Source organism: Papio anubis, chromosome 3 (genome assembly GCF_008728515.1).
Source record: "Papio anubis isolate 15944 chromosome 3, Panubis1.0, whole genome shotgun sequence".
NCBI lineage: Eukaryota > Metazoa > Chordata > Mammalia > Primates > Cercopithecidae > Papio > Papio anubis.
Window position 1 is genome coordinate 12,956,338 of NC_044978.1, and position 19,656 is coordinate 12,975,993.

Here is a 19,656-nt window from a genome sequence, read left to right on the forward strand (position 1 = left end):
ATTAGTTCACACAAGATATGTTTGTGTAAGAGTCTGGGATGTCCCCTTCTCTCTCTTGCTCCCTCTCTCATCGTGTGAGATACTGGCTGCCTCTACACCTCCTACCATGAGTAAAAGCTTCAGGAAGCTTCACCAGAAACCAAGCAAATGCTGGTGCCATATTAAACTGTGAGCCAAATAAATCTCTTTCTTTATAAACTACTTACCTGGGTTCTGCATAAATTACCACAGTTCTGCATGGCACCAGCATTTGGTATTCCTTTATAGCAATACAAAAAAGACTAACACACACACACACTGTCTTCATTCCTGTAGCTTTAGAGAAAGTTTGAGACCTGTTGGGATTTTGATAGGTATTGCATTTATTTTTAGATTAACCTTAGGAGAAGTGTCAACTTAAAATTGACTGCTTGAATCTATGAACATGGGTGGGTCTTTATTTATTTAGATCTTTAGTATTTCTTAGCAAAGTTTTATAATTTTCACTGTACAGGTCTTAGGCTTCTTTAAATTTATTCCCAAGTCATTTTATTCTTTTGGGCTGTGAATGAAATTGTTTTCTTGATTTCATTTTGTGATTTTTCATTGCTAGTATATAAAATTCAGTTGATTTTTGTGTGTTGGTCTTGTATCCTGTGACCTTGCTAAACTTATTTATTAGTTCTATGAAAAAGACTCTGTAAATTCCTTAAGATTTTATACATTCAGAAACATACAGTCCATGAATAAATAAAGGTAGTTTTACTACTTTGTTGTTGTTTTGAGACAGGGTCTCACTCTGTTGCCCAGGCTGGAGTCAGTGGTGTGATCACTGCTCATTGCAAATCCAACCTCCCCAGGCCCGAGTGATCCTACCACCCTAGCCTCCCAAGTAGCTGGAACTACAAGTGCACTACCACACTCAGCTACTTTCTGTATTTTTTTGTTGAGATGGGGTCTTACTATACTGCCCAAGCTTGTCTTGAATTCCTGGACTCAAGTGATCTATCTGCCTAAGCCTCCCAAAGTGCTGGGATTACAAGTGTGAGCCACTGTGCCTGGCTAGTTTTACCACTTTTTTTCCAATCTGGATGCTGTTAGTCAATAAATGAATTAATTTGCATTATTATAATAGCTATAGCCTCCATATTTGATTAAAGTAGTGCAAGCAGATTTCCTTGCCTTGTTCCATATAACAGGGGGATAGCAGTCAACCTTCCCTCAAGTAGGATACTAGCTGTGGGTTTTTCATAGATGTCCCTTATTAGGTTGAGAAGATTCCATTCTATTTCTAGCTTACTGAGAGTGTTTAATCAGAATTGAGTGTTGGATTTTGTTAAATACTTTTTTGCACTTTTATGTAGATTATTATATCTTTTTTTTCTTTGTTAATATGGTTTCTTATATAAACTGATTTTCAGACATTAGATTAACCTTGCATTTCTGGGATAAATCCCACATTTTCATGGATTATAATCTTTCTCTGTATGGCTGGATTCATTTTGCTGTTTTGCTAAGAAATGTTTTGCCTCTGTGTTTCTAAGAAACATAAGCCTTTAAGAAATTTTTTTGTCTCCATGTGTTTCTTGGACTTTGGTATCAAGGTAGTAATGATCTCATAGAATAAGATGGGACATGTTTTTTTTTTTTTTTTTTTTTTTTTTTTTTTTACCTAATGTAGTTTTGGAAAGTGTTTGTGTAGAATTGGTAGTATTTTGTTATTTTCGAGAATTCACCTGTCAAGCCCATCTGGGCCTGGGCTTTTCTTTTTAGAATTTGACTTACTAATTTGGTTAGGTCTACTTGGATATAAGGTGAGTGGGTGGAAGATTTCTCTGACTCCCTCAGAGGAAAATCTCTGTAAACAACATATAACTTTCTCCTCTGATCACAGAGACTCTCCAGAGAAAAAGCTTTCTATTGCTTTGGGGAGTGTGGTGGTGAGTGGGTGGGGTTGGTGGTTAGGGAGTATATGTCTGGTTGTCAGCTATCATTGAGCCAAGGGGGACAAGGGGCGTGGAGATTTGCTATTCTTTCTGTAGACTTTCTCTTAATATTCATTCTTTCTCTCTCTCTCTGTTTCTTTCCCTCCCCCCATCCTTCCCTCCTTCCTTCCCTCCCTCCCTCTCTCTCTCTTTCTCTCTCTCTTTTAGTTCATCTTGTCCCTATTAATTGCTGTACCTAGGGTTCCTAAGTTTGAAACCCCTGTTTCAGTTTCTCTATGAAATGAGCCTTTAGGATTAAGCTAAGATTTAGAAGATGCAGTTGCTTGACTGGGCAGGGATGGTAGATAGGGGATCTGAAGGACAAATTGGTCTTTAAGTAAACTTCAGTCAATATCTCCATTTTTTATCTGTCTCTTCATTTTGTGTAGTACCTGCTGAATAAATATGTCTGTAGATCTGGGGCTTAAGATTAGTTGCTCATAGTTATTCTTATCTACAGATACATGGTATTTAGCTTTCTCTCCTGTGGTACCCCCTCTATTGATTTTTCATCTTCAAAAAATACACCAATATCTTTCCTCGTTATTTTCAACCCTGTTCATTTTATCTCTCTGGTTATAATTCATTACACTTATTTTAGTAGAGCTTTGGAAGGAAGTAGAGCTATATACCTGCTTTCAATGGGCCAAGCTTAACTAGTTATATCAATGATATTTTAACATCACAAGGGGAAGGATGTACAGATTAAGTATTTCATTCTCACTGATGCTGAATTCATGGTCCTTCAAACTGACTTTTGGTCACTGGTTTTGCTTTTTCACTTGGTTCTTTTTGGCGTTAGGTCTTTTGCAGTCACCTCTATTCTTACGTATTTTTCACCATTGTTTTCCAGTGTGGCAGAACTTTCTTTCTGATGAACTGGGGACAGTATAAACCACTGTTATTATTTTTTTTAGCTAATAAGAGGTTGGGGCCAAACAGGGAAATTCAATAAGGCTGTGTATACAAGAGACATAGAGTGCAGGAAGAAGATTCTTCAAGGTTCTGGACTTTAGATTCCAGAGTTACAGGAAAACAGAATATATCAATGGTATCCTTATAGAGCTCTGTAATGAATTTGATAAAGTTTATATACTATGGATAAAAAGGGGTTAGAGATGTAACATTGTAGTTCTAATATAACTCTGTCTTTCCTGTTCATATCCGTAGCTATTCAACTTTGGGAATGCATTTCTGAAACCATCTGTTTTAATTTACGTTGCATTACATAGAGGAAGAAAAATGCAAATAAGTGTTTAGAAGATTTTCATTTAAAAATACACGGTGAGGGGGTCTTCATTAATGTAATTTTCACAAATTAATATTTACATTAATAAAAACTTGTTGCTTTTTATAAAATCACTTTGAATCAGGCTTTATGTCTTCCTTCCTTTCTTCGTTCCTTCTTCTTTCCTTCTTTCTTTATTTTCTTCTTTCTTTGTTGCAGTTTGTTTTAGTAAGCTAGGATTTTAAAAACGTTTCTAATAGTTGACTCTTCATATTTGATTGTAATTGACTGTGAAAATAAATAGAGAAAAATATTCAGATTAAAGGGATGTGAAGTCCCTATCCTACCATTGACTTAATCTGGTGGAAGAGTTAAATATAAAAATAATTATTTGAAATGAAAATATTATACTGTTTTTTCAGTGTTCTCTCTAAAAGGAAAATTGTGTTAATTTTTTAAAATTTCTTGATTCAGACTAAACAGGGAACAACTTCTAAATTAAAACTTTATATACTGTAAAGAAACAAATGCAGCATTATAAATAATTACTTTTTGGGTAACTATAATAAGATTGTAATTAAATTACCTTTAAATTTTTAAAAAATGCTTTACTTTGAATTTAGAAACTAGTATTATTATTATTATTTATTTTATTTTCGAGGCAGGGTCTCACTCTGTCGCCCAGTCTGGAATGCAATAGTGTGATCATAGATCACTGTATCCTCGACTTTCTGGGCTCAAGTGATCCTCCCACCTCAGCCTCCTAAGTAACTAGGACTACAGAGGTGCACCACTATGTCTAATTTTGGTTTTTTAAAAAAATATATAGAGAGATGCGGTCTTGCTGGTCTCAAACTCTTGGGCTCATGCTATCCTCCCATGTGCTGGGATTACAGGTGTGAGCCACCATGCCCAGCCAGGAAAGTATTATTTATAGTTACTTCATGACACGAAAAATGAAAGCAAATTATCCATACCAATCCTCTTCTTTCATTTATTTCTTCACTGAACACCATTTGCCTGGTATGCTACGAGGGAGAAAGTACATGTGCCCGCCACCACGCTTTGGCTCATTTTTGTATTATTAGTAGAGATGGGGTTTCACTATGTTGGCCAGGCTGGTCTCAAACTGCTGACCTCAGGTGATCTGCCTGCCTCAGCCTCCCAAAGTGCTGAGATTACAGACGTGAGCCACCGTACCCAGCCCTACTTTGAAATAAATTCTTAATGGGTTTTAGTTACCCATTTAACTGAGAAATTTAACAGCTCAAGGGCTAGTAAAACTGCGAAATTGAATTTTTGTGTTTTAAGACACAGTATTTCTGGTTAAATAATTCAATTTTGTTTTACTCAACATTGTTTTATAGCAACAAATTCCCCACCCTGCCACTTTAGTAACTAATCTGGAATTCTTTAGAACCAAAGGCATGTAAGCAAGCAACAAGAAATTCATCTGGAATTAATTGCAGTACACAAAGCAGGTGTGCCTCAAAATTCACAAGTTCTTTGGGAATAACAGATTCTAAGGAGCTGATAATTAATATTCTTGAGCTCTCAAAATAAATGTAAACTCTTATAAACTCTGTGAAAGGAGAGACATTGTTTACAAGTAGCATGCCTTGAATATTCCTTGGCACATAGTAGTCATTCAATAAAAATTTTAAAATCATATTTTCCCTACTTTGTTATTTATTTAAAATATTGTATGAGATTCAAGTGGCTTCCTAGTATACCTGCCTTCTTCTTATGATTTTTACAAATATCGTCATATTTATACACACAATAGCTTTGCAAAGTATGTTTTATTATCTACATTTTATAGATGGGGGACCATAGGCTTTGAGGTGTTATTTTTATCACTAACTACATTTATTAAAAAAGTTCCTAGGACATCCAGAATGTATATAAGCTTTATTCATTAGTTAGTAGGATACCAGGAGAGACCTTTGAGGAAGGAAGTACCAGATAAGAGTGATACTTCAAAAACAGTGATCAGCTGGTGTATATGGGATGCATGGGGAGGGAGAGAAGCAGCAGTAGGGAAAACAATTTGATCTCACCATAATTTCCTACAACAAGGTAATTAAAGTATGAACTTCGGGAATAGCAACAGCAGAGCTGGAGAGGAAAGTATGAATGGGCTTCTAATCTCTTTCGCTGTTGTCATTTACTTTAGCTCTTGTGACATCTCTTACTTTGATCTTCCTCCCCTTGAAGACACTCTAAGTAAACCCTTAAATACTATGGAAACAGGCTCTTTCTTTTTGGTTATAATGCATTGTGTTTAAATGTATGGAATGGTATTTGCTGTGATTGTTTTAAGAAAAAGGCTTGTTCATGCCTTTGAGAGCTCCGGACTACAAGATGCTTAGGAATGTCTCAATTCTAGATGCAACTGATTCTTTGCCAAAATGAGGCAGATCAAGGATGGCACCTGTTGATTTTTGTGTTGGCCCAGCATCTTGCATAAGAGTGGGCATATTGTAATCACTTTGAAAATCGGTAAAACATCATGAGTCCCAGTTTCTGAAACTTTATTCTGTCTCCTGATTTCCTCCTTGTTTTCCAGATATATTTCCTCTCTGATAATCCTCTTTTTCTTTTTTGACTCTCTCTTTTCACTCAGTCTTTTCTAACAAACTTAATGGATCCTGATTATCGAGGCCTCCAGATCCTAAAAAGATGTCCTTTTAGGGGAGTAGTAAGGAATCTGATGACTTCACCTTGGAATTACCTTGCTTCTGAACACATCACACCTATTCTGAACACATCACACCTATTTGTTTGGCTTAATACTGGTCTTTCATATAACCCCTTGCAGCAGGTAGAAAAACATGTTTCTAACTCTTCTGTGTAAAGGGACATAATTAAATAAAAAGAACAGAGGCAAAAAAATATAGAGTTTCTTTGTAAATGGAAACATTAGAAGAAGAAAAAAATGAATCTCCTTCAAATAATAATAATAAATTCAGCTCAAGCCTAACTGAAAAAAGGAAAAAAATAAAATAAAATACAAATAAACTTGAGAAGAACTTAGGACAGAAACCTAGTATAATCAAGCACTGGGCTATTTGCATACCTTATTTCACAGTAGCTCGTTTTGTTGTTTCAGCAGTCTTCATATTTCAAATGAGGAAGTGAAAGCCTCAAAGGTTACAGAGATAGTATCTGGAGAAGGACAGATTGAAACACAAATATATCATTGCCCAAAACACATACGCTTAGTGTTATTTTATACCATACATGTATGGTCCTCCAAAGCTTGTTCTCTCTTAGAAAACCCAAAACTCTGTCAGACATTGTGTTAGATGTGTATCTTTGGATCTGCGTTGTGTTATCTTAAGTAGTGTGTACATTTGATTGGGGAAATTTAGATTTCACAAATAATATAGGTTTTAAGTGAGTGAAAATATTAAAGTATGCTTTGAGAATTGAACCTATTACACAGTTTAATAAATACCCATTAATATAATTACTGCTGACATGTTTACTATAATTTCCACTACTACGGCTATTACTAACTATAGCTATCTTTGAGTGTCAACGTATACAGTACTAGGCTATGTTGACATACATTATTTAATGCCATCAAGTACCACAAGGTTTTTTTCAAAAACATAATTGAAATTAGTCATAGAAGAAGAAAATGAAATTTCAAAAATTTTTGTATATCAATATCAAAATTTGTGCCGTCACAGGTATACGCCAAATAATATGCTTAGCATCAAGGCTAATTATAAAGCTGTTATAGTATGGTTTTAGCATAACATCAGACAAAAGGCTCAGTGAAACAAATCCAGAAGTCCAGAAAAAGAACCAACAACATATGTAGTCATGTGGTTCACAATAGAGAAAATGCATTATAAAAAATGAAAAAAAAAAAAAGCAGTAGAAAAGTTATTATTTATACTCTTAGGCTGAAAAAGGCCTTTCTAAAAGTGAATATAAAATACAATGACAATATATGTAGCAGAAAACACTGCAAACAAATTAAAAGACAATAAAATAGGAAATTATTTGCAATATACATAATGGATAAAAATGAACTAATACTCTTAAAATAGTGCATGAATACACTAATGAGAAACAAACTGGTGCTTCAGTAGAAAGATGAGCAAAGAACTTGAACTGAATATTGACAAAGAAGAGATAGAAATAAATGCTACATATTGCATGATGGCAAAAGTGAAGGAAACTATAATTCTTTTCAATCCTGGTGGGAGTATAAATTTGAACATCTATTCAAGGAAGATGTGGTATTGCAAGTTGAAAGGCCTCTAACACATGCTCCATTCAGATAGCCAATTCACTTTGGAATAAAATTTCCTATCCAACAGAAGTGATATAATTCTGTCAGGTATATGTATAAATTCATTGCGCAGCTGTCTATATAATGGTGAATGTAAAAAGCAACCTATTCAGACAATAATAAAGAATTGATGAGATAATTCATAGTAAAAACAGAAATTCGCACAGAAAGGAATGTAATAAAACTTTAAGATGATGATACAGATGTATAACTTAGATTTGAAAGGAAGTTCATGATTATCACAAAGTAGGATACAGAATTTATATACTACACACACACACACACACGGATCATATATATTTAAAATGTAATCTTTTCACAAAATAAAGTTTATATATAGATTGCATATATGTGTGCATGTAGTGTTAAGAGTAAAAGATATGCAACACAAAAAATGTTGTCTTCTCCAAATTACAGGGTTAAGATAATCATGCTCTTCTTTATACATTTCTGTATTTTAAAATTTAAATGATGACTATATGTAACTTTTTATAACCAATGCTAAATGTTCTAAGTAATCATACCTGAGCATTTTGGGAGGCCATATTATTAGCTCTCATTTTACCCTTTCATTTACTTCACTGCCCTGATTTCTGCATCAATTCCATTTCTGTTTATACACCCTCTGCTGATAACAATGCATACTGTGTCCATTAAAAGACATGTAGAGAATAAACTAGATTAATAAATTGCAGTAGTTCGTGTAATGGAAAACCAGTCAGCAGGGAAACCAATTGCTTTACATGATAAGGTTGAGAAGAAGAATACTCAAACACTGAAGATTATATACTATAGGATTTCACTTATGTAAATTGAAAAACTAAAAACTACTTATGTTGGTAGAAGTCAACAATTCTTGATTACATTTTGTGAAGAGAAATGAGAATAAAGATGGCTTCTAAGATGTGGTCAGTGTTCTGTATCTTGATCTAGATATGACTATAGGGATTTTTTCACTTTGCAAAAATTCATCACACTATATACTCATGATTTGTTCACTTTATTAATTAGAGGGTTTTTTTTCAAAATGGCACCTTTAATATTAGTACTACATTTAGCACTAAACAGCATTGACATAAATCGATCTTTAAAATATCAAAGAAGAAAGTAAATTTTACTGAACAGAAATATTTTAATAACATACTTTTTAATTTCAAAAGAATTTTATGAATAAACCTTTAGGGAAAGGATATAAAGTTGTTTTTGAAATTGTAGGCAAGCAAAGGAAAATAATTTTGAAATGTTTTATATTTACTTACCTAGGAATACTATGTCTGAACTGCTCCATTCTCTTCTCTTTATGAAACGAAGGATCACTGTTGAGAAATGCCTATGTAAAAAGAAAATAATATGTTACCCTGGTCAATAAATAATTCTCCCTAGGAACATTTACTAAATCTAGTTGCTAGTGGTATTTTAGATTCATTCATTAACTCATTCTGACATTTCTACCTGATTTTACACGGTGAAATTCAAGCAAATTCCAACTTTCCGATGTGTTAAGAGGCTAATAAATTACCCATACAGCTAACTTATTATATCTGACAAGGCCCACTCTTACTTAACTGCAGGGTTTCCCAATAGCGGCACTATTGACACATCAGCCTGGATAATTCCTTTTTTGGAATTTTGGCTTAATACTGGTCTTTCATATAACCCCTTGCAGCAGGTAGAAAAACATGTTTCTAACTCTTCGGTGTAAAGGGACATAATTAAATGAAAAGAACAGAGGCAAATAAATAAAGGGTTTCTTTGTAAATGGAAACATTAGAGGAAGAAAAAAAAATTAATCTCCTTCAAATAATAATAATAATTTCAGCTCAAGCGTAACTGAAAAAAGGAAAAAAAAATATTTTTCCTTTTTTCAGGGGAATGTTCTGTGCCTTGTAGAATGATTAGCAGCATTCCTTACCTCTACTCACTAGTGCCACGATTCTGAAAAGTGAACAAAAGGAGCAACAGGGGACTGTGTGATTGGAAGGTGGGGGAGGATCTATCATTGGCAAATCAACTCTGATTTGAGAACCATTACTCTACTGTTCTGTATATTGGAATATTCAAGTAATCAATTTTAGTTCCTTGGAATTGCCTTAATATTCAGTGAATAATTGCATTTGTTATTTTGTTATTTTTGGCTTCACCTGCATAGTACTGTTTTTGCAATCATATAGGGAAAAAGGTTTGAATTAATATTTCTGAAATTATTTTGCCATTTACCAAAGCGAAATCAATGAGGATCCCCTTCCAGAAAAGTCAAGCAAGTATTTTTCCGTGCAGGAAATCAGTACGTATAAAGTACTTTGTTTTCCAGTGTGTTGATTATGCAGAAGTAACTGATTGTCTACTTTGGTATTACATTAGAGAGTAAATGAATATTTAAAATTTCCTAAGAGCCTACTTAGATTTTGATATTTTTGTTTTTTGTTTTTTGTTTAATTAAAACAGGTAACGAACTAAAAAGAAGTGACTGAAAAAAATAAGATTTTATGCTGTTAATAGATATAAAAAGAGTCTGTTCTCTATTATGGCATTATTTTCAACATTTGCGATAGAACTTCTCAGACACAAATTCAACTGAAAATTAAAATTTAAAATTTCCAATTAGAAACTTCCAATATTAAGCTGAAATTTAAATATCTAATTCCAGGGTTCCCTATCTGTGGCACATCAGGTTGGTGTAGACACAGATGATGGGTGGCCTGAGGGTGAAAGAATCCTGACTCTCACACCTTCACTGAAACATTAGGTAAAATGGTTTGCTGAGGTTATGTGAAACATTTACAAATCTTGATTCCTTGGAAGGATACATTTGAATTTCTGTATATATTGATGACTCTCTGTCAAAGGGGAATTTTAAAAGTGAATTTTATAATTATGTATTGGAATTTTTCCCAAATCCAAAATTTTGTTTATTCTGCCACCTCACCCGATTTTTGCTTAAAAGAAAGTGTTTTTAAATAATTAGAATATATTTTTTAAATGTACAGATTTGCCCACCATAGATAGCTGAAGAAAACGAAAGAACCTACAAGTTCACATGTTATACAGCTGTCATTTTTACATAGGAAGGAATGAGAATATGCAAGTTTCTTTGCTATTTTAGGGGAAGAATAACTCAGCAACTAATGGTAGTATGCAGTTATTGACTTTGGTAACTACTTTATGAGAGATTAATGCCAATTTATTATTTGTTTTCTTAGGACACAGAGATGATGTGTGTAATGAAAATTATGATAAATATCTCATTTTAAAACATTTTAGTAAATTTCTTATATTGTTAATCTGACCATTTGAGCAAGTAATCCTCCTTATGCTTTACCTTATAAAATTATCTGTTGTAATGTACATGTTTTCAAATATGAGGTATTACTTGAGTCAAACTTTTAAAGATAGTATATGGACAGTTAAAAATTTCATAAACGTTTAAAGATATTATATGGACAGTTAAAATTTATAAACATTCCTTGTTTTCCAGTTTGAACATTAGGTAATTTTTTCCCCTCTCCACCAAAATACAGATCTTTTGGACAAGTAACCAGACTTGCATATGATCCTTTGTGGCTACTTCATGAAAATATGATAGAGGTTGAGTATCCCTATTCCAACACTCCAAAATCCAAAGTGCTCCAAAATATGAAACTCTTTGAGTATTAACATGACTTTCAAAGGAAATGCTCATTGAAGCATTTTGGATTTTGGATTTTTGGATTAACGTTGCTCAACCAGTAAAATACAACTATTTCAAAAACATACAAACAAATCCAAAATCCAGAACACATTTAATCCCAAGCATTCTGGATAAGGCTTGTATTGTGATCAGATGTTTCCTTTGATCTATTCTTGCCTATTATTACAGTTCTGATTATTATTATTTGATAAGAGTGTATGCTCCTGGGTAAAAGAACATTTTTCATAATTCAAGTCTATGCATTTCCAGGTGATTTTCAACTTCATCAAATTATTAAATGTGTCACATTTATATATAACATGGTCACTAACTTAAGAGAGTTGTTTGAAGAGACTGTTGGCACTGGTTTTATAGATTTTTTAGATATTTTTATAGATTTTAAATTCCGCTCATCAACAAGTCCAGAACCATGAATGGTATTAATCCCAGATGCCTCTTCTGCTTCGCACTTATTATTGACCCTCTGGGTATTACAAGTGGGACAACTTGCATGCACTTGCACCTTTTCCCTAATGGGCATCTGCACAACCCCTAGTCAAAGTAGAGAAACAAGAGAAAATTGAGGTTTTTTAAAAAAATAATAACTATGTGTGTAAAACATAAAGTTGTCAATTCTCCCCTAAGTGCTCACCTCATGTTATGACTCTTCATAACCCAAAGAGAGTTATAGAGCGCAGGAGAAACCCCAAAACTCTTTGTCATCTTGTAATTTCTCCTAGAAAGAGATATCTTGTATCATCCTTCTTCTGTTAAGTCAGAAGGGAATGCCTTTTAGGCATATGAATAATCAAGGAAGAGAATGACTCCTGATTCTCTGTAGCTCCCTGATGTTGTCATTGCACACTCAACTTTGGCTTCCGTAGCATCATAGACTCCTCCACTGAATATCATATAGGTTGCTGTTTGCTAATGCATTCATGCTGACGATTACTAATAGTTACTAGTACCTTCTAATTGATTCATCCAAGTTGGAATGCAAAATTATATTAACTTTTACGTTGGTTGAAGTTTTATTACAGTTTAGTATCCATTTGTAAGGTACTTTCTGTTTTAAACTGCACCAAATCCTTTGAAAGATAAAGGAATCTGTTAATATTCAAACAAATGACCTCAATGTTCTAGAAAACAGTGGTGTATATAAGGCTCAAGAAAGCATTAAGAAGGAACTTGACTTTCATATGCATAACATTTCCACTTGAAAGATTTTGGTATGTCCACGGCTCAGAACTCATTCTAGTTTACTGGGACCTCTTCATATTCTTCCAAACTAGAATGTGAATGTGAATGTGCCGTGGTTAGGTGGTAAACAGTCCTGTCACTATTCACTGAGATATTCACTAAACAACCCTATCAGTTAGGTGACAATGCTCACTTCCTAGGTTACTAGTCATTTAGAGTGAAAATGCAGAAGACAGATCTGAAGAAATACTGCCCCAGAACTTGGACAGTACTGAGGTAGAATAATGGTGTAAAAATTTCAATTTATCTAATAATCTCTGTACTGTGCATTTGTTTCCTAAAGATGTTATAATGACAATTCCACTCTGGCTGCAAGAGTCATATTACACTCGTATATCAAATGCCTATTTGGATCACCACAAAAACTCTATGAGAAAGATACTGTTATTTCCATTTTACAGAGTAAAATGAAGTTCAAAGAGATGAAGCCTAATCTTACTCAATTAAATATGATCTGGAGCAAAGATAGAAATCTGGGTCTTTTTAAAAATCCTTTAAGTTCTAGGGTACATATGCACAACGTGCAGATTTGTTACATAGGTATACATGTGCCATGCTGGTTTGCTACACCTATCAACTAGTCATTTACATTAGGTATTTCCGGGTCTTTTGATACTAAAGCTTCTTTTCCTTTCACACCAGTATAATAATTACAGTCTAGTGAGAAAAAGCGAATTAATTGCTCAATCTTCAAGCCATTTTTATTTCATTTGTCTGCCATAGGCTACTTTTGTCAATGATTATTATAAATTAAATAATATATCAAAGGCATGCTCTATGCAGAAATAGGAGCAGTGAAGTAAATGAAAGGGTAAAATGAGAGCTAATAATATGGCCTCCCAAATGCTCAGGTATGACTACTTTAAACATTTTGTTTTGGTCACAAAAAGTTACATATGTTCATCATTTAAAATTTAAAATACAGAAATATATAAAGAAGAATATGATTACCATAATCCTGTAATTCAGAGAAGATAAACTTTTTTTGTGTTGCATATCTTTTACTCTTAACAGTATTTGCACATACATATGCAATCTATATATAAATTTTATTTTGTGAAAAGATTATATTTTAAATATATATATGATCCTTCTGTGGGTATGTAGTATATAAATTGTGTATCCTACTTTGTCATAGAATATATCATGAACCTCTTTTCATATCTAAGTTACACTTCTATATCAACATCTTATAGTTTTATTACATTTCTTTCTGTGCTAGTTTCTGTTTTTACTATAAATTATCTCATCAATTCTTTATTATTGTCTCTATAGGTTGCTTTTTTTTTTGAGATGGAGTCTCACTCTATTTCCCAGGCTGGAGTGCAGTGGCATGATCTCGGTTCACCACAACCTCTGCCTCTGGGATTCAAGTGATTCTCCTGCCTCAGCCTCCTGAATAGCTGGCATTACAGACATGCGCCACTATGCCCAGCTAATTTTTGTATTTTTAGCAGAGACAGGGTTTCACCCCATTGTCCAGGCTGGTCTCAAACTCCTGACTTCCTGATCTACCTGCCTCGGCCTCCCAAAGTGTTGGGATTACAGGCGTGAGCCACTGTGCCCGATCTGCTAGGTGGCTTTATATATTTGCTATTATATAGACAGCTGCACAATGAATTTATACATATACCTGACAGAATTATATCACTTCTGTTGGATAGGAAATTTTATTCCAAAGTGAATTGGCTATCTAAATGGAGCATATATTAGAGGTCTTTCAACCTGCAGTACCATATTTTCCTTGAAGAGATGTTCAAATTTATACTCCCACCAGGATTGAAAAGAATTATAGTTTCCTTCACTTTTGCCGTCATACAATATGTATTATTTATATTTCTTCTTTGTTAATATTCAGTTCAAGTTCTTTGTCCATCTTTCTGTTGAAGCACCAGTTTATTTTTTCATTAGTGTATTCATGCAATATTTTAATAATATTAGTCCATTTTCATCTATTATGTATATTGCAAATAATTTCCTACTTTATTGTCTTTTAATTTGTTTGCAGTGTTTTCTGCCATACAAATATTTTCATTTTATTTTATATTCACTTTTAAAAGGCCTTTTTCAGCCTAAGAGTATAAATATAATAGCTTTTCTACTGTTTTTTTCATTTTTTAATATTGTATTTTCTCTATTGTGAATGTTATGCTTATGTTTTTCTCCAGTTGATCTTTGAGGAACAGTTTTTTTTTTAATAAATATAAATATTGTTATAGTTATTTCTCATTTTGAACTTTTACAATACTAATTTGTTTGCCTTAAAACTTCAAATAATACTTAATTGAAAGTCTCTGTCTACCATCATCCCTTTCTTAACAGTTTGGTGAATTTCTGATGTGCTCAGTCTAGGTCACAACCTGTCTTTAATCCCAGCGGACTTGTAGTGGAGAGTTTCAGGAACCTTCCAATCACACGCAGGTCCCTATTGCTCCTTTTCTTCAAGGGCTATTCAACAAGCAGACAAAAATAAACTTATCTGTTATGTTTTACTGCAGGTAACAGTGACCACAGATACACCTGTACACTGTTTTTTTTTCCCCCCAACATTATTGAGGTGTGACTGACAAATAAAAATGGCATATATTTAAGGTATATGATGTGATATTTTGCTGTACATATACATTGTGAAATGATTATAATAATCAGGTTAACACATCCATCACCTCACGTATTGTGTGGTTTTTATAATCACTTTTATAAATGTTCTCTTCAGTAGTAACCTTTTTCAATTCTGAAACACTTTTGATTTTTGAATTTTGTGTCATAAGTGAGATTTTTTTGGCAAACATTTTATAAACGTTTAATTGGGAAACTGTGAGAGGATGTTTTGTAACTTTCATTTAAACTAAGACCTCCTCTCCACCTCCACCCTTCCTGTATTCAGTAGATTTTCTATGGTTGTGTGGTATATCAGGAATCATCCCATATACTTCAGAAAGTAATGGATTAATATAAATATTTTTCTAATATAGACCTATAGAGATTAAGTGATATACTCAAATCACACCATAAATGGTAGTGAAAGTGTAAACCCAACATTCACAGCCAACTTCATTATCTAATAGGGAGCAGCACATTTCATATTCATAACTGACTTGTTTTTAGGAGACTCTGTTATAATGAGATTAGAAAATGAAATTAGATTATGTTCTCAATATATAGTACAAAAAACACTTACATAGAATAACTTGGATTATCAAAAATAGAAGTGAAAAATGCTTTTCAGATTAAATAGGATTTCAATTTTAAGGCAAATACGTTCATTTTGTGCTTCAAAAATTAGATAGGAAAACTGTAATTTGTTAAAATGTAAGTTCTTGATCCATCCAAGAAACCATGGAGAGGTGGGGGACAGTTACCTGCATTTCTGACAGTTCGTTCATTGACTCTTATTCCCACTAAACTTTGAGAACCAATGTCCAAAGTATTTACTTATACATTTATATTTAAAAGCTGGGATAATCATGACAATATAAAATAAACAATTGATGTTGTATTTTATTTGGCAGATAGATAAAGCTATACAAGTTTCCTTTTTCCTAATTCTAAGTGTAATTTAGAAAAAAAAAATTGTATTTATTTCGTAGATATGGTAACTACTAAAATATAATTTGGAATATTCTACTTAAATGAGTACACTTATATATGCAGTTAGCCATCAATAAGAATATTTAGTGTTCTCTGAACTATTTCATTTCTTTGAAGGTGGTATTAATTTTTTTTCTTTTTTTTTGAGACGAAGTCTTGCTCTGTCAGCCAGGCTGGAGCTGCATCTCGCTCACTGTAAGCTCCCTGGTTCACGCCATTCTCCTGCCTCAGCCTCCTCCCCGAGAAGGCTGGGACTACAGGCCACCACGCCTGGCTGTTTTTTTGTGTGTTTTTTCAGTAGAGACGGGGTTTCACCGTGTTAGCCAGGATGGTCTTGATCTCCTGACCTCGATCCATCCACCTCGGTCTCCCAAAGTGCTGGGATTATAGGCGTGAGCCACCGCGCCTGGCGGTGGTATTAATCTTAATGATAAAATTTCCTCTGAAATATTGAGAGATTCTGCCAAAATATAAATCTTACTGTGACATTGTTGTTGAAATTCCTTTCTTCGTGTGATTATTTGTTCTAAAATAGCTCCCATGAAAGTAAAATTCCTACTCTTAAGCATCCTGCTTAATTATATTGTATTGTTGCTGGTAGCTAAAAATAAAGCAAAGCATTAGGGCGGATTTCAGTGTAATTTTATCTGTTTAGGAGGGTGATACAAATGAATAAATTTTCAAACATACAAATTGACCAATTATTTTAAAAAGCTATGAAGAAAACAAGCTACTTTAAAATTATTTTACAATTATATCACAAAATTTTTTTCCTAACAACAAAATATATATTTTTAATTGTTTTGGTTCATACAAATTAAAATATAAATATAATTTTACCAAGGAAAGTGAAGTAATTTAGGAGCAATTAATAATATTTTTGTTAGGGAACAGAGCATAGATAATATGAAACCTAACCGTTTTAAAGTGCATTTGTTTCTAAATCCCTTAAGCTGGTAAGTCATTGATCTTGCATTTTTCTTTGACAGGCTTTTGCAAGCAAAGATCTGGAGGAGCAGTTACGGTCTGTGTCCAGTGTAGATGAACTCATGACTGTACTCTACCCAGAATATTGGAAAATGTACAAGTGTCAGCTAAGCAAAGGAGGCTGGCAACAAAACAAAGAACAGGCCAACCTCAACTCAAGGACAGAAGAGACTATAAAATTCGCTGCGGCACATTATAATGCAGAGATCTTAAAAAGTAAGTATGGGAAATAAAATATATAGTAAGCCTTATATATCAAACGAGTGGAAGTTGCCAGCCTGGTTCTTTAATTTCAATGTTTGTATCACCAAATACACCTTTAGGGCGGAAAACAAATAGAAAATAAAGAATTACTTCAAAATATAACATTTTGTGATTTCACTTTGAGTATTAAGATGACTTCTTAAAATACAAGATAGAAAGGTCCATGCATAACAACACACATTAATTTTTTCAGGCGATAGCCATTGGAAAATTTTTAAGACAGATAGCTATATTTTTGCACACTGTGTATGTTTATTAACATAAACATTCTTTATCTTATCAAATAATTATACCTTAATTTCCAATCTGATTTGGATTGAGAAATGCTTCATTTGAAATCGCGCCTTTTCAGATGCCACTTGTTGCCTTGCTGCTTCATAGATAACTGGCTCAGAGTGGGACTTAAGCTGATGAGGTATCTAGCATAAAGCTTCACAGAAAATGATCATGTTGCATAAAATGTCATAGCATCAATTGGTAGGGTAGGACTGGACAGAGGCTCATGTCTGTAATCCGAGCCGTTGGGGAGGCTGAAGTGGGAGGATTGCTTGAAGCCAGAGTCAGAGACCAGCCTGAACAACACAGCAAGACCTCATCTCTATAAAAAAAAATATATATATATATATATATTTTTTAAAAATTTTAAAAAAAGGTGGTGGAGTAATTTAAAAACCTACTTGCCTTCAGTTAGTAGCTCTTAATCGCTATAAAAGTTTGATATTGGAAAGTATTTTGAGAACAAAGGCAAACAAAATGGCTTCATGGTTGTATAACCAATAGTTTATGTCCTTTTCCAAAAATTCTATTTTAGGGGAAATATGGGAGAAATAAACTAGTATACTTAGGAAATACATCATTTGTAATGCAGAATTCAAAAAGTCAACAGTATTATAGGTGAGCTACTAACTCATCAGAAACAAAATTCCAGAGGAGAGCTAAAAGGGAGAGGAAACATTGACTTTGCTGAAGAAAGTTCAGAATGAGTCCCAGTTGGTGGAAAATAGCCTTGCATTTCACTGCAATGCAGCTACGGCCATGACATTACTCAAGGTTGCCAAACAGTCTGCCTGAAAAGGATTTTTGGCTTGAATCTAAAACCATAGCTGTTTTCTCATATGCAACTCAGTTTTAAAGAAAAATAAAATTATATTTATATTTGCATTGAGAGCACATAAATGGTCACACTATAGAGAATGAACATGACTCTCCACACATCTTATAAACTTTCATGTATTAAATTACCATTTGCCTAGGAAACAAAAACCAAACATTAGTGTTGTGGGATATTGATGTACTTTTAATAAAGCATAATGCTAATTTTGCTCATTGCCTGGCTATAGAAATGAGCTTAAGAAAATATTCTTAGCTTGTCTTTTCAATGTTGTATCATATTCTTATTCACAAGTCAATTTAGGATCCCATCAGCTGTCTCTAGTTATATATTGAACTTAAATGTTAAAATCTGAAATCGAATGTGAGTGACTTGCAGCTGCTGTGACTTTTTTATCTTGGTGGTTTCCATAAAACTTACTGATTTCCCTATGACTTGACAGGTATTGATAATGAGTGGAGAAAGACTCAATGCATGCCACGGGAGGTGTGTATAGATGTGGGGAAGGAGTTTGGAGTCGCAACAAACACCTTCTTTAAACCTCCATGTGTGTCCGTCTACAGATGTGGGGGTTGCTGCAACAGTGAGGGGCTACAGTGCATGAACACCAGCACGAGCTACCTCAGCAAGACGGTGGGTATTGCCCATTCCTGCTACCTGTGACAGCCCCTTCAATTAGAACCTTTCACTTTAGGGATGATGTGCTTAAACTTCTGGTTGCTTTAAAGTAACTTGGTTCAACTCAGGGTCTCCTATATTTTCTTTGGGGGAATGAAGTCAATTTTTTAGTATTTTGTGTTTTTGACAATACAATGTCACAAAGAAAGTAATTGATGCTTTATTGCTTGGCAAACTCTTCACATAATGGAGTCAAAGCCTCATGAAGAAAACAATAAATATGCGTATGTATGTGTGTACATGTATGTATGTGTGTGTGTGTTGATCTTTAAGAATAAACATTTTCATTTGGCAATAAAATACTTTTAAATGGGTAAGTTTTCGGATGGTGGAGAGAACAGTGCAAAGTATGCATTCAAAGTGTAAAATTAAATGCGTGTGTTCTGTGAAACAGTGGTGTAGTATTGAAATAAGCCGTCTCACTGAACAAATTGATTGTCTTCCTGACGAAAGCAAAGGAAATAACTCTGACACCAGATCTCAGATGTTTTGAATAAACTGGGAAGTTTATCTCATTAAATGGTGAGCTTCTGATAACCAGGAAATGTCTCTTAAGGTTGGCTTTGGATCAGGGATTTTCAGACCAGACACATAAAC

At 33.7% G+C, this 19,656-nt stretch overlaps 1 protein-coding gene across 1 annotated transcript in view; it reads left to right on the forward strand.

The window, feature by feature from the left end:
* The window catches only part of VEGFC (vascular endothelial growth factor C), a 118,610-nt gene that overhangs the window by 60,748 nt on the left and 38,206 nt on the right, over positions 1-19,656 (forward strand). Inside the window, exons 2-3 of the mRNA XM_003899386.4 lie at positions 17,009-17,222; positions 18,824-19,014. Coding sequence (XP_003899435.1) covers positions 17,009-17,222; positions 18,824-19,014 — 405 coding nt within the window. The remainder of the gene's footprint in view (positions 1-17,008; positions 17,223-18,823; positions 19,015-19,656) is intronic.